The following is a 16,598-nucleotide window of genomic DNA, read 5'->3' as shown; positions in this document are numbered from 1 at the left end:
ACTGGGTGTGCCTTTTAAAGAAACACCTTCAATTGTTCCAAGAGGGGTGAAAACCCAATCAGCACTATTCCCCCCCCCCTCCCAAATGTGAAGTATTTGATTGTCTTGGTTTCTGAATCAACAAAAGTTTTATCATGAAATAGATTTAAGTTTATCCAGAAATATTTGTACATGGTGCTACTTATGAAACACAGGTGACTTTCAGGAGTGCTAGAAATTTATTATACCTAAAGTTTGCGATGCAAACAAATGCAATTAACCCATGGCTTTAAAATGGAGGTATGTTTTAATAACATACATTTATTTTAAGGAAGTGGGCCACCATCAGTTCCCGCCCCCACAATTGTGTGTCACAATAAGGTATGTAAATGAGCCCTTAAGGCTGCAAATCCTAGGGACACTTTTGCCTAGGAGTAAGTCCCATTAAACTCGAGGGAGCTTACTTCCAAGTAGACACAACACAAGATTGCACTGTTTAACTTGCTTTCATCAGTTGATACACATGGAACCATCAAGGCAGCTACTGAATCAAATAAGAAGCCAAGGCAAATTCAACACGGCTTCACAAGCGTTGTCCTTTATAGATATACTGTACATTTCCAGACGCACTTTTTTTCTTTCTCCTTGGCGTCTGTCTTAGCCACAAAACAGTTAGAACAATGCAGAAAAGCATCTCCTCCCCACAAGGTGTGAAGGCAGGCAAGCGCAAGGGGCTTCCCCGTCCGACTTTTCCTGGCATCCCTTTTATGCTAATAATCCGGCTCACACGCCCTGCTCATCATAAGCCGGACCCAAGTAGGACCTTCGCCACTTTGTGACAGACAATCAAGCCGCCAGTCTCCTGACAGCTGCCGCTAGATGCAAGGATCCTGCCTCCACCTGCAGTCTAGCGCCAGGTCACTGTCACTCCCGGGGAGGTGGGTGTCACCATCTCACACACCCCAACCACCGTCCGCCAGCGACAGCCCCTTCTAACTTTGCCTTGCCAATGCGCGTCCGTCGTGGCCAGCAATGCGCCCTGGCGTCCTTATCCAGAGAGAGGCTTCCAATATATTGGGGGGAATCCTATCCCCCAAAAGGCTGTGGAAAATAAATAAATAAATGCTGAAGGTGAACCTGCTGCCCTGGGGGAAAAGACCAGGAGAGCCATGGACCAGGTTCCCAGCCGCGGGATGCAGGGAAGTTCAGGCACTCCCCCTCGAGGATGCGCCCTGCCCGGCTTACCTTCGTTGGTGGGATGGAGGCTCAGATCCGCCCAGCAGCGGAGAGCAGATCCGAGGAGCAGCAGCAGGAGGAGGAGGAGGAGGGCGCCGTGACAATCCATGTTGCTGGTGCAGAGGGCAGCGCGAGCTGCATATCTCCCTGAAGCATGCCACTGATGTGAGCGCTCCGATCGCAGGAGAAGTTACCATGCTCCGCTCGCAGGCTGATGTCAAGTTTGACACTGGAGATAAGGAGGAGTCTGCCGAGCTGGCCCGGGCGGACGGAGCCTCGCCGGGAGGCCCGCCGGGTCCTAGCGCACGCCTTGCGCGCGCGCACGCACAAAGAAGAAAAAAAGGGCACGAGGGAGGGAGTCACGGAAAGGGTCTTTTCTGCGCGGATCGAGGAAGGGACCGAGGAGGAGGAGGAGGTGGAGGTGGAGATGGAAAGGAGGAGGAGGAGCAATCTCCAGAAGAAAGTAGGTGGCGTGCAGGAGCCCAAGGCAGCTCGGCTCAGAGGCACGCCTGATCTGCCGGTAGATTTGCAAGTTAGCGAGAGCAACGGCGAAACGTCTTTCCTCAGTTCAGTGGGGCTGCGGGAATGAAAGAGAAGGGCGCCAAACGCACCGGGCTCGGTTCTGGTATATTGGAAAACCAGGAATCCCTGGGCTCGGGATATGCTCAGAGGCACCCTTGTTCTTTCATGCTAACCGTGTGCCTTTTTGCGCCTGGTTCTTATTTGGGTTCTCTTGTTTTTGGGTGTTTTGAGTTTTGGGGTTTTTTGCAAAAAAAGGAAGAAGTAGATCCAAAAAGTCTGGAGTCTGCCCAGCCTTGCTTGCTCGCATTTATTTATTTTCCATTTTAAGCGCGCTTAAGGCTTTCCCTTTCCTTAGCAGGGGAAAGCGAGCGGCTCTTTTGATCAAGCCATCAAAAAGTAGAGCCCCCCTCCCGCTTCCCTCCGATCCCGCGGCAGAAGCTTCAAAGAAGCTGGGGGGGGGGGGGAGAGCAACCCCTCCTCAGCCAGGACCCCCTCCCACCTCCGAGGCCCTGGAGCCTCCTTCTCTTATTTGGGGGTGGCGATGTCGGATGTGCAAAGAACAGAAGGCAGAGGCTCCTCCAACTCGCCAGATGTAAAAAGGACGCGGGACACCCGCACCCTCTCCGGCTCTCTATATGGGGTGTGGCCCCCGGCAAGAGAAGCGGCCTGGCCCGCGTCCTCGCTCACCTGCGCTCAGCCAAGCGGAGGACAGGTGGGAAGCCCGGGATGGGAGGCGCCTGCAGCAACCCCGCTCCCACCAGGGCTGCTCCCTTGGAAGGTCTGTTCCCTTCCTCTGGAAGAGCCCTACTCTGTCGCACCGCTTCCCCTTCCCAAGAGAAAGTGAGAGAGGCGAAGGAACAGATAGAGACTCATAGATGCTTAAGCTGCTGAAGGGATCAAGCGCCAGCAATAGCGTTAGGAACTGCCAGCCCGGGTGGGGTGGGCTGCTTGGATCCACTCCCACCCTAGAGGGAAATCCTAGGGAGCAGCGAGGGCGAGGAGGCTGTGTAGGGGCGGGGGCAATCGGCGTACATTGCGCGCAGTCGTAAGGAGGTGCCCTCGATTTCTTTCCAGGCTCCTCAGCGTAGCGAGTGGGGAGCGGTTGCTACTTTCCACCCAGCCACCCACCCGCGCCCAATAAGTGGCAATACTCAGAGAAGGAGGTTGTTCGCAGATTGGCGGGGGCGGGCATCTTGCTATGTTTATTCCTGTTTGGACAATAGCGTCAATAGAAATCAAAAGCGCCTAGCCGAAGGTGTCGTTTGGCACAGTTCCAGGCCCCAGCAAACTGTTCGCAACAAGCCTAGATTTTATTTTTATTTTTATATTTTTTGGTTGCGCGGGTGCGTTTTTTTTTCGCTCCAGCTGCACGTGGTAGCAAAAGCTGTTGCGGTGCAAAATCCAGACGTTACATCCGCTTGGGGAAGGGGCAGCATCAAAGCATCAGTGAAAGTCGAAAATCGATCAGGCATGGCTTATTTACTCACAAGCAGTCGTTCGCCACCCCCCCCCCATGCCAGTCAGCCACCCTCCTGCGGGGATCCTCCCCTCTCCCCCTGCTTCTTTCTTAGCGCTCGTGGCATCAGACACTCCCCGCCGTTTCCCATTCTGCGTGACTAGACGTTAGCCCACACAGCTGCTTCGCCCCACCTCCCCCTTGTGATGTTGTAGGAAGGATGCTGGTTTCCGAATCGGACGCAGTAAAAAAAAACTATTCGCGAGGCCTTTAGTTACGGAGGCTGCACTCTAGGTTTGTAGGATCTCTTCTGGAAATCGGGTGTCTACGTGCGGTAGGGTGGGCGTCAGCTCAAGCTCCGGGAAGGGGCAAACTTCAGGCTCGAGGCTTACGTGCAGTGCTTCACTCACCAGACGACCGTGGAAGAGAGTGCCTCTGAGCATAGGGAGAGTGCAGATCCCTCCTTGGTCCCTCAATAAGGGTGTGGATTTGGTTTTCCTGCTGCTGCATCCCCCCAAAAAAGAAAACCCCACATGGATTGTGTCATGCTAAATGGAGAAAAATAATCGTCAAGATTACTTCACTATAGAGGGAAATTATGGAGTGGTGGTGTAGGGGTTTTTGGGTGTGTGTGTCACGGTTTAATTGTTTTATTTATTTATTAAATTTGTATACCACCCTTCATCTGAATATCTCAGGGCGGTTCATAGCATCAAACACTTTGTTTTACTATCAAATTACCCAAAGCACCATGATGGCACAATTTAGGTGGAGGCAAAGAAGCAGTGGTTTGTCATGTCATTAGAGTCCCCCTCTCCTAATCCTGACTGTAGGCTGTAATGTAGATTAAGCTCATGGGGGGAGGGGAGGTTATCGGTGGAGTTAAGACCGCAGCCTTGTGTTCAGTGATTAGGAAGTTATGTTGAATTAAGAGGGATTTACTCTGGAGGAAACATGTGGGGCATAGGATGGGGCTGCTGGTGGTCATGCTGACTTCTTTATTCCATACCAAATATGCAAGCTGATATTCTACTGTGCCATCTAAAAAGCTTATAAAAACTCTAGTAGAGTGATCAGCCACAGTGGGGAAAATCCCAGAGTTTAGCATGCATTGAAGCAGTCACTAGAGACCACCACCCCTGAAACTTGTGATGTGCTTGTATGTTCTTCCTCACCCCATGGCCAATGGCAGTGAAGCCAGAACCATTTGCCTTGGGGGAATCAGCAGCGGTGGGGAGCATTAATCCCCCAATTGTGGGCCTGTGCCAGACTCAAGCAGAGGAAACTAACTCAAACTGAGGCAGCTGCTCTTTCCAGAAGAACAAGACATCAAGAGATCCAGTCATAGATTCACTGTGGATCATTTTAGTCTTGTACACATTCCACATGACTGCACATCAGGGTTGGGTAAATTGTGGCCTCTAGATGTTGCTAGACTCCGGCTTCCGATGTGAGAACCAATATGGTGTCACGACTGGAGGTTTAGGCTAGGACAGGGTTTCCCAAACTTGGGTCTCCAGCTGTTTCTGGACTATAGTTCCCATCATCCCCGACCACTGCTTCTTCTAGTTAAACTTCCTGTTGAACACCTGGTTCTTTATTATTTCAGCAAGCATTTTAAGGAGCTTCCAGATGACCTTGGAATTGAGCATTCATCCTGATCTGCTTGCAGGCAGTTCAGGCAACACTGGCTATTCTAATAACCATTTGCTCTTACTAGTTTGGGGCTTTCCTTATCACTTTCCTTACTGCAAAAAGCCCAATCTTTTGGGAATGTGAGTTTGTTGTGCAAAAGCGCCAAAATCGCTTTTAATTGTGCAAACTGCGTTTGCTAGTATGTGACTGAATCCCACCTGAAAATAACAACAGTTGAAAAGTGCCCTAAGTGAGACTTTCCTCTTGCTTTCATGATTCAATCCTATGCACTTTAAAACTGTGGTATTAAGTGGTATTTTAAATATATATATATATATTAAAAATGTAATGCAAATAAATGAAAATAAACAACTATTAAAATATCAGAGCCCATGCTATCCTCCTGTGCAGCTGGCACTGGAGCCCACATTCAAGGTTGTGTGAATTTGACTGGCCCTTACATAGACAATAATACCCATTCAGAGCCAGCAAATCACACAAGAAGTCCCTTCAGCAACACAGCATTCAGCCTCTCGTTGCCTCACTGTGGGGATTCATTCTGTGACGCTGGGTATAAAAATAAGGATGATAAAACAGCCTCCCGCCAAGTACCTGCCAATAAATCACAAAAGAACCATCTCTTTCTGTCTCTCCATCCCCCCCCCCCCCGCTGCCCCATACACACATGCGGCTTTAGCAGTTCCCGAGGGAGCCTTGCTATAAAAGATGACATAATTCACGGAAAAACCCGGGCCTCTCCCTTTAACATTGCAGGCCATTCACAATCTGATAATACTGGGTTACTGCTCTTTTCCCAGCTCGCGCTCACACAATTGCGACCAGAAGCAATGCTATCAAAACTCAAGTAACTCCTTGGCAGAGGTATTGCAGAGTTTGTCAGTCACGTTCCCTTTGCCACAGAGAGGCAATTGTAGCCCTTTATGCTTCGGGAATTTGTCAATTTGGAAGCTTAAGATAATAATTCACATCCCGGGAAGTTCTTATGGTCCCTCCGAGATGCCCTATATGCAAACGAGGCTCGCATATTCAGCCCACATCTTCCTTGCTCGCTTGGCCGTGATTCCGTTGGCACCAGGCGCTTGTTATGTAGAGCTGATCGCCCTCTCATACTTTCCACTCGGAAAGCATGTTTTTAATAGAATTCATTAAAGGGCTATGTCTTAAATCCTCTGCTCCATTTATCTAGTCGTATAGGCCTCAAATGAAGTCATTCTGAGGGCTGCTGCAGGGAAGATAAATGCCAGGCCTGCTGGGATCCATTAGGGCTCTTCTACACGTCTGCCAGCTTGAGGGAAGTGAGAAAGGGAAATAATAAGGGATCAAACTTCTTTCGTTGGGCAGCACTGTGCAGGCACATTGCCAGCCTCTTAGCCCATCAGGGATGGCTGTAGATTTGGAGCAGCCAAGAATGTGGGCACCCGTCACTGACTGTACGCTTAAATCTTCATAGGCCTGAATAAAGGCAGGGCAATTGGTGACCCTCCAAATGATGAGGAACTACTGCTCTCAACATCCCATGTCCTTTGGGCACACTGGCTTAGACTGATGGGAGCTGGAATCCAAGCACACCTGGGAGGTCACAGCCTCTGCCATCCCTGGTCTGAATCAAAATATGAATGTCACTGAACATAACCTCACTGAAGTTATGAGTGACCAGGCAGAGGCCTTCTCGGTAGTGGCACCCGCCCTGTGGAACACCCTCCCCTCAGATGTCAAGGAAATAAACAACTCTCTAACTTTTAGAAGACATCTGAAGGCAGCCCTGCTTAGGGAAGTTTTAATGTTTGATGTTTTATCACATTATTATTATTATTATTATTATTATTATTATTATTAGCTTTATACTCTTCATTGGCAAGCACTGTGTACATGTGTGCGTGTGGGAGAGAAACTTACAAATAGTCATAGAGCTTACCTACATAGACAGAACTGGTGGCAGGGTGCTGGTGAAGCAATTTTCAGTTTTATGAGGCAACTGGTGAGGTGGAAAGGGATTCATTTTATAGCTACCAGATATACCTCCCACTAAAAATATATTTCACCACACACATGCAGTGATATTAACAGAAACTATTCCCATTAGTATCTGCCCACCTTTTGCTACTCTACATAGCGGGGTAAGAGAGCCGAAAATAATGTCAATATATTTCACATCTGGCAACTAATGCGCCCCTTTGATTTCAGATAGTGCACGAGTACTAAGCCTCCTAGAGCACATGATACACCAGGAGGCTTAGTTTGGTCAGAATCAAGTATACACTTCCAGAGTTAACACTAGATACATTATTTCTGGCAAATGAGCCACTATAGCTGCTAGAGAGCTGTGAAAATTTGTGTCCCGGGCTTTTTAGATTCGTCTACTCATGTACTATCTGAAACCAAAAGGACGCATTGGTTGCCAGATGTGATTTCCCCCCCAGCTCTCCTATCCCCCTAATAGGATAGCTGCCTAAAATCACTGACTCAAGTCACAATGTATTCAGGTTGTGAATACTTTCCCCCCCGTTACACCTGCTTAAAGTTCTTCCTATAAAGGTCGTAGTAAACTTAGCAAAAAATAAAACAGCTGCATGTGGGAGGAATGTATTTGCAGAATATTATTTTTTCCTCATTCTCTCCTTGAGTTTGACATGAGAAGTATCCAAAGCTCATGGGACTTCATAATTGGATCCAATATAAGCTGCTTAAGCAATAGTGCCTCAACTCAGATTGAATGCAAAGTAATTCTAAATTTCAAACAATTCACTACATTCACAAGCATTCAGCTTCATGTGATTTTAACCTCAGATATTTTACACTCACACATACATGTGCAACATGAACACGATGTCATGCATGATTACATGTTTCTTATGGAAGTTGGAGTATATAGGTAGCATACATAGCTCATCATGGACTCAAGGATTCTGAAAACAACGCAAAACTAGTTTGTTTCTTATAGAACCAAAATGGAAGTTGTGTGTTGTTTTGTTTTCCATTTATTGTTGGAAAAACTTTTTGCTGTGCAGTTTGCCACGTTAAATACACATCCTTTTTTTCTGCCTTCATGTCAGCTTATTTCAACAGCAATAGTTCAACCAACATGTCTCTAACTGTACATTTGCCTACTGTAAAGATTCTCTTAAATGGTGCTGAAAGAATATCACCAGAAGGAAATATAAATGCAATGTTTCCCAAAGTGTGAGATATGCCATATTGAAAGAAGAGTTGGTAATTTTGTGGACAAGCGCAGGAAATGGGCAACTTAAGGAAAATTCATTTTTTTTCAGATAGCCAGAAATCAAAAAGAATTTGAGTTTGTGTGTGCTTTCTCTCCATCATACTGTAGCCTGTATAAAGGCAGTTTTGTGTGCATTATTTACTTCAATAAGAATAATTTGCTTCTACTGTAAAGGTGCCTCTGAAGAATAGGAACAGGCATTATTGGCATTCTGCATTGCAGGATAATGCAATCTATCCACTCCAACTTCCATAAAACCGTTCCGGAGAAACATGTAACTATGATTTATGGTATCCTGCCAATGCTGCACTTTTATATATTTTTTAATATATCTGAGATTAAAATCCTTACTAAACGCAAACTTTATATTGCACATTTTTCTTCCCTTAAAACAGAAAGTGACACCACCTTTCTGGGAGTGCGAGATCGAAAATTCTGAACACACGGTCGGAGTGCTGCGACAACATGCTTGAATACAAAATAGGAAAGCAACTTTCTATGTGATGAAAAATATTACGGGATTATTAAAAGTAACTACAGAAGTGATCAATCATTCTGTCCCTGGGGGCTCAAAGTTGCAGTCTGATTCCAAAAAGGCCTTTTAATGTCTACAGAGCTTGATTTGCACTTTTAATTAATTGCACCACATATAGTAAGACTCCAATAGTCAAGATTTAAAATCTCTGTAAATGACACTTTTTTCTTTCCTTTTCCTTTTTCTAATTAAAAAGCTCAGGATTCATTTTTAATTCAGAAAGGGTGCTTGCAGGGAAATGTAACTGATGGAATTCTCTCTTTAAGAAGTTCAACAGCACCTTTCTCTATGATGTCTTAGTACAATGACCTGGGTCCCATGCTCTACAGTAACTTAACTGGAGTCAAATTGCAGACTGAAATCTCCTTAAGGCAGGGACCTGTCCTTTTGCTCTCTGTAAAGCACCATGCATGTTGATAGGGCTGCGGTCATCATTACCTTATTGTCACCTTGGGGCGGACTGACATGCTCAGAGTGTGAGTGAGAGGATTTATTTCTACCGGATCCAGAACGCAATGAAACAACCATATATTATTTACTTATTTGTATTTCTTAGTAACATTTCTTACCTGCCTTCACCACAGGGTCTCTGGGCAGGTTAGAAGTACAGAAGGACAAGTCTGTCATCTTTGTTTCTCATCTTTCCAGTCTTTGATCCAGTCTGCCACATTTCTGCAGGAGTTTGTGATTACTGCGATTATTTTTAAATCCTCGTGAAAATTCATCAGCATTTTAGTGCAAATTTCTGCTAATAAGCACATCTCTTTTTGCAGTGTTAATACACACATTTTTGCAAACATTTTTTATATATTATTTTCACTTCCATGGGTATTTTTATGCCATGTATTGTTTTTATTTGTGTTTGCGAAAATGCCTGGCAGGAGGTGATGAGAGCTGTAGTCTAAAACAGCTGGTGGGTTAGCAAAGGTTGGATCAAAACATAAGGGGAAGCGGAGAACTTTTGGGGGGAAAAGTAACGGAATTTTTTTCTTGAAACAAGAAATACACACACACACTATTATTATTATTATAGTATTATGCTACCAAAATGTCAAGAGATTTTTTTAAAAAAAGAATGTATACAATTGGCTGCAGATTACTAATAACAACAAATAGCTTTGCTTGTTGCTTCTTGAGATTTGGAGAGTTTCCTCCAGTCTTAATAGCATTGGACCAGATGGACCAATGGTTTGCTTCAGTATAGGGTAACTTCATATGCACGTAAGAGAAATGATGCTGGTTTCACTAGTGGAAAAAGTATCTGGAGGTTCAAATTGAGGTCTATCTCAGTCCTGTTGCCTGATAGCCATTTCTAAAACAAGACATCGTAGGTTTAGAAGCTAGAACCTTCGTACAATGCATGTGTTCTGCAAAGAGGAGCTGAATTTCCACATTTTTGTCTCTTATTATTCCATATGGAGCAGGAGGCGCATAAATAAACAACTGCAGTGTGGTGTGACCCATACTCAAAATGTCTGCTTATCAAATTTTCAGTTCTCTGCTGGTATTTCCCAGAACTGCTCTTCATGCAATAACTGCACCTTTCTTTTCTGAATAAAATATTAGTCCTTATCTAACGAGTATCCCTGTCACTCTGCCCTTTGATGTAATAATAGTTTGTGGTACAAAACATAATGCCACTTGGTTCTGCAAAAAATTCATGAGGCAACACAAAAACTAAAAAGACCTTGTTTCTGAAAGTTTGACATCTGGTACATAGCTGCACCTAGACTTCAGTTTGAGCACATATGCCTGGCCAATAAATAGCTTCTCAAGCATTCTCTTAACATAGCTCTATTCCCAGAAGACTCACATGGATGATGTTCCGTATTTCTTTCCATAGGTCTGGTCATTTTTCAATAATGAGTCCATCATGCATATTTAACTCTTCTCTGGAGCTTCAACCAGCATGGATTTATTTTGGACCTTCCAATATTCTATTAGCCATCCTTGGGAAAAAAGTATTTTTAAGGAATTTGTAAAATTCTGTCATTCATAATATCTCTTTGGCATTCCTTTACTCTTAGTTCTAAGATTGCTGTATAAGATATCAAAACATGAGTTTTCTTGGAACTTTCTCCTTCTCCTTATTCCATATATGCCCTGCATGGAGCCCCAACAATTGCAAACTCTGTATCCAGGAATACTGATTTATAACAAATGCTGGCTAGTTTAACAAGTTTCAGAAACCATAGTTTGCAGTGGACATGTTTTGAAAAGGAGCAGAATTTGTTATAAACCACGATTCCATGTCTAGATAACACAGCAAGCTCATATTCAAGGCAAGTGTCTAAATGTTGCCAAAGTCATCAGTTGAGAACTTGGGTAATATGGTGAACAGGGACCAAATTTGGTGGCCCCTACTAAATATCTCTTTCACAATAATTCCTTTTGGCACAGTTGCTTCTTTCAAGCTCTTCTCAGTAGGTACCTGTATAAGTTATCAACTTTATTACTATTACTGCTATTACTTTGGGCCCCCTTGGCATGGCACCCTGTGTGAGGAAACTTCCTGCACTGCCCTATATCTGCTGCTGCTCTCAGACATGTGGAAGGAGAGGAAGGGGAAGTGAAGAAACCAGTGCTTTCTCAGGCTCATTCCAGTTTAGCATTTAGCACAATATGCAGATTCATGTTCTAATGAAGAACTGGTGCATTTCATATTGCTTCTGGGTGATTCCATTTCATTGATCAATAATATGTACTGTTCTCGGTGCTTCTTTCACAGACTGATGAAGAAATTGTGCAGGACCAAGTCTCCCATCTTTTTATCTGGACCACTTAACCACTAAGCACAATGCATGTTCTGCTTTCCACCTTTTCTGGGTTCTGTACCATTTTTTGCTTCGATCTTTTTATTTTCCATTTCTCTGCTTCCACTTGCCCTACTGGGGCATTCTGTTTCCTTGTGTGTAAGCAAAATTAATTAATTAAACACATGAGCAGACGGCAGGTGGTGCTAAGCTCCTCCTCTCCAGACCATCATATGTTCGTGATGTGGAGCCCTCCACAAATTTGAGGGGGGATGTCTGAAGCTGGGAGCCTCTTTTACTCGTCGAGGCTCTTGATCGCGGGGACCAAACTGTGTGAGGCCTTCATGAGTAGAGGCTGCTCCCTGCTTCGGATCCTCACCCTTTAAACCTATTGAAGGCTCTAAACTGTGAAGAGAAGACATAATGGAGGGGAAGGGCTTGGCAGCATGGCTCCACCTTTCCTTGTAGGTTTGCTTACATGCAAGAATACTGAAAACCTGAGGGCTAAAGTAATGATCCTGGGAATTAAAGTATTCCATGACTGAGCTTGGGATGAAAGAAGTTCTAGGAGACACCCAAACAGAATGAAACATTTGGCAGCAGCCATTTGGGGTTCTGTTGTAAAGGTTGCACACTGTTACATAAAGTTTGTCCCCCCCCCACTCTTGCCCTGATTTTGGAGAGTTTGCCGCAGAAAATATTATACAGAATTTCCTTTTAAAAGCACAGTTGCCATCCCATGAGAAATATGAGTCACTCGCTAATTCAGTCCTGCTGAGCCCGATCGCTGATCTCCTTGCTCTGGTCACATACAAAGGCTGTTTGTTTTCTTTTATCTTAAAAAAGTGTCAAGAGAAGTCTGCCTTTCATATAACTTTCTAAAGGGCTGATATTTTCAAAAGCTATAGGAATTTTGTTGCAATGGCTGGCAACTTGTGCAACTTGTTTGCACTTGGGTTCCAACCCCACCCTTCCCCACAATGCAATCTTGTTTCCCAGTACCAGGTCTTAGTGGGCTATTTTAATTGCTTTTTCTTATGGGTCTCTTCATATGCCATATGGAGAGCCCTCTAATATCAGACTGGGCTGTGTGTGTCCCTCTAGTCTAGGACTTTATTTCCAGCAGTGACCAACCAGGTGCTCTGAACGCTTACAAGCAAGACATGGAGAGAACCTCCCATATTGATGACCCCCCCCCCCCACTCCAGCAACTGATATTTGGAGGCACCATGTCCCTAAACATAGAGATTCAATTTAGCTATCATGACTGAGCTAATATCTGTTGGTGAATCTATTCCTCACCAATGTATTTAAGCCCATTTTGAAAACCACCTAAGCCTCTGGTTTTCATTACATCTGTATTGCTCTGAATTCCATAAGTTAATTATTCATTTCACGAAGGACTTTGTTTTAGCTAACCGAAATGTATTGCCAGACAATTTTATTCTTCGTTGATCTCTAGGTCTAGTTTTATGACATGGTGGGGTTTCTTTGTCTCTATTTTCTCCACCTTATGCATACTTCTGCTGTACTAGGGGCTGCACAACTATTGTCAGGCTCCGGGCTCTTGGCTTCATCTTCCCGTTTCGTCGTAGATAAGCAGGACAAAGTGAAAAGAGTCTATTTAAAGAGTCTTAAATGATCACAGCAAAAGAACAAAGCATCCATTCTTGGAATAAAGGTGTTCCCAATTAAGGATACCACCCACTTCCCCTTTAGTCACTTCCGTCTTGCAATCTGATCTCTCAGCCACCCTGCTTTTTGTGTAGCCACCTTATCTGCTCTATGTGACCTTGGACTGATAGTCTGGACACTTTCCAGTGAGAAAGAGCCTGTTAGCTCTCTGTCTTCCAGTTCTTCTTCACTCTGCTGTTCACCCCCCAGTTCTTCCCAACTTTTGCTTTCAGAACTATGCCCCTCTGCAAACCACTCTTCCAAATCTATACTGTTCCACTGTTCCTGGGCAGCTTCAGAATCCTGGTCAGGAGCAGGGGAAGGGGGAGGCTCCCACCATTACTCATCAGAGTAGTACTCCGCAACCTGGTCTCTGACAACTATTTGCATTGCTCACCAAATCCACCTACAACCTACTCCTTGCTGCCACCACCATTAACCCCCTAGGGCAGGGGGTTGGAAAACTTTTAGGTTCCCACATTGGCCTAGATCAGCCGTTCTCAACCTGTGGGTCCCCAGATGTTGTTGAACTACAACTCTCATCACGCCTAGCTAGCAAGGCCAGAGCTCAGGGATGATGGGAGTTGTAGTCCAACAAAACCTGGGGACCCACAGGTTGAGAACCGCTGGCCTAGATAGTCCTCAGGGTCCCTTCCAACTCTACAATTCTATGATCTTGTAGCAACTGTTGACAAGTGCAATCTGCAAAATACAAGAAGTTAGAAAGAAGTGAGAGGGGTGATGTCCAGTGTAGGTACCTGCCTCAAGGAAGGAGGAGTGAAGAGAAGCGATTTATTGGGTCTTCACTGTGACTTGAGGATGCCACAGTTGTGGCTGAGTCCAGAACCTCTGCCCTAGGGTAGGCAATTAATTGAAAAGTAGTGGGTCTCCTGACATTTAAGATGAGACAGATCAATTTGTCTCAGTTTACCGCTCAGGTGATCCAACCAGCCTTTAGGCTTCCATTGCTGTATGACGCTAAAGCCTATCCTGACCGATTCAACCCTGGATTCCAAGGAATCCTCCCATTAACGTTCAAAAAGTTTACTTTTGGGGTGATACTGGCTTGTGCTTCCCAAAAGAGTTCTAACCATTCTAAAGGAGAAAAACATCAAAAATATCTGAGAGGCAGTGGGATGCAAGGGAAGGGAATTAGCTAAAGCTAAATAAGTCTTGTGTCAAATAATCATGAACAGATCTTCCAAAATCGGTCTCATTTCCTCTTTGCTGGAACTCAATCATTGGTTTGTTCCATCCTGTTTTGTGCAGATTTTTAAAAATAATGTATAAAAAGCTCGACATTTAAATTATATGCATTCTTCTACACATTATTGTATGAAATTTTGTTTGTCAAAATATATATTTTACAATGCTTTTCAATGCACTTTCGCCCCAAAAGGCTAATCCTATACATATTTATCTGTAGAGAACATACTTCTCTGTGCACTTTTCACACGCTGAAATTGCATTGGAAAATACAGAAGAGTGTGCTATCCAGGTGGGAATAGCATTCCAATTCACCAGCAAGTTCAGGACCTTCAGGACTATGAAACTGGGTCAGTCTGCCTCAGTCTTGATACCAGCAGTGGCGCACATGTTTGGTGCATGCTTGAATAACAGCAGCATGGGGTACGTGCATAGCCAAGGCACAGAACTGGAGAGAAGCATGGGTCACCAAACTGCATGAATGGGGAAGATGGAACAAAATGAGACTGAGAGGTGCTCAGTTACAGGAAGGAGACATTCTGATGGATCTTAGGTCTGTGGCATCATTTAAGACAGGGCTGGATGGAAGGGACATTCAGTGCTGGTTACCGTATTTTTCGCCCCATAAGGCGCACCGGCCCATAGGACGCACCTAGTTTTTTGGGGGGGAAATAAAGAAAAAAAATTTATTTCCCCCCCAGGTGCGGGGCTGGGGCGGGAAGCTGTCCCCCGAGGTTGTGTGGCTGGAGGCGGGGAGAAGCAGGCTTCTCCCCCCGCCAGCCTTCTAACCAAGTCGGGGGACAGCAGGAAAGGTGCGCCGCGCCTCTCCCGCTGTCCCCCGAGTTTGCGGGGCTGGCGATGGGGAGGAGCAGGCTTCTCCCCCCGCCAGCCTTCTAACCAAGTCGGGGGACAGCAGGAAAGGCGCGTCGCGCCTCTCCCGCTGTCCCCCGAGTTTGCGGGGCTGGCGATGGGGAGGAGCAGGCTTCTCCCCCCCGCCAGCCTTCTAACCAAGTCGGGGGACAGCAGGAAAGGCGCGCCACGCCTCTCCCGCTGTCCCCCGAGTTTGCGGGGCTGGCGATGGGGAGGAGCAGGCTTTTCCCCCCGCCAGCCTTTTAACCAATTCGGAGGACAGTGGGAAAGGCGCGCTGCGTCTCTCCCACTCTCCCCCGAGTTTGCGGGGCTGGCGACGGGGAGGAGCAGGCTTCTCCCCCCGCCAGCCTTCTAACCAAGTCGGGGGACAGTGGGGAAGGCGCGCTGCGTCTCTCCCGCTCTCCCCCGAGTTTGCGGGGCTGGCGATGGGGAGGAGCAGGCTTCTCCCCCCGCCAGCCTTTTAACCAATTCGGAGGACAGTGGGAAAGGCGCGCTGCGTCTCTCCCACTCTCCCCCGAGTTTGCGGGGCTGGCGACGGGGAGGAGCAGGCTTCTCCCCCCGCCAGCCTTCTAACCAAGTCGGGGGACAGTGGGGAAGGCGCGCTGCGTCTCTCCCGCTGTCCCCCGAGTTTGCGGGGCTGGCGATGGGGAGGAGCAGGCTTCTCCCCCCGCCAGCCTTTTAACCAATTCGGAGGACAGTGGGGAAGGCGCGCTGCGTCTCTCCCGCTCTCCCCCGAGTTTGCGGGGCTGGCGATGGGGAGGAGCAGGCTTCTCCCCCCGCCAGCCTTTTAACCAATTCGGAGGACAGTGGGAAAGGCGCGCTGCGTCTCTCCCACTCTCCCCCGAGTTTGCGGGGCTGGCGATGGGGAGGAGCAGGCTTCTCCCCCCCCAGCCTTTTAACCAATTCGGAGGACAGTGGGAAAGGCGCGCTGCGTCTCTCCCACTCTCCCCCGAGTTTGCGGGGCTGGCGACGGGGAGGAGCAGGCTTCTCCCCCCGCCAGCCTTCTAACCAAGTCGGGGGACAGTGGGGAAGGCGCGCTGCGTCTCTCCCGCTCTCCCCCGAGTTTGCGGGGCTGGCGATGGGGAGGAGCAGGCTTCTCCCCCCGCCAGCCTTTTAACCAATTCAGAGGACAGTGGGAAAGGCGCGCTGCGTCTCTCCCACTCTCCCCCGAGTTTGCGGGGCTGGCGACGGGGAGGAGCAGGCTTCTCCCCCCGCCAGCCTTCTAACCAAGTCGGGGGACAGTGGGGAAGGCGCGCTGCGTCTCTCCCGCTCTCCCCCGAGTTTGCGGGGCTGGCGATGGGGAGGAGCAGGCTTCTCCCCCCGCCAGCCTTTTAACCAATTCGGAGGACAGTGGGAAAGGCGCGCTGCGTCTCTCCCACTCTCCCCCGAGTTTGCGGGGCTGGCGATGGGGAGGAGCAGGCTTCTCCCCGCCGCCAGCCTCCAAACCAGGTCTGGGGACAATGGGATGGCGGCGTTCCTGAAGCCTGGAGA

At 47.1% G+C, this 16,598-nt stretch overlaps 1 protein-coding gene across 4 annotated transcripts in view; it reads right to left on the bottom strand.

Annotated features, from left to right (window-relative positions):
• The window catches only part of EPHA3 (EPH receptor A3), a 201,028-nt gene extending 199,184 nt beyond the window's left edge, over positions 1–1,844 (bottom strand). For 2 of the 4 annotated variants that reach the window (XM_083438312.1, XM_083438315.1), the window contains exon 1: positions 1,225–1,843. In XM_083438312.1, the coding sequence (XP_083294438.1) occupies positions 1,225–1,324 (100 nt within the window). In that variant the 5' untranslated portion in view covers positions 1,325–1,843. Of the gene's footprint in view, positions 1–1,224 lie in introns of all 4 variants that reach the window. The other 2 variants (XM_083438313.1, XM_083438314.1) reach the window with 2 other exon arrangements.
• Positions 1,845–16,598: the final 14,754 nt, after the last annotated feature.

Source organism: Podarcis tiliguerta, assembly GCF_965153285.1.
Source record: "Podarcis tiliguerta genome assembly, chromosome: 4".
NCBI lineage: Eukaryota > Metazoa > Chordata > Lepidosauria > Squamata > Lacertidae > Podarcis > Podarcis tiliguerta.
Note: the sequence above shows the minus strand (reverse complement) of the source record. Positions and strands in the feature narration are given on the sequence as shown.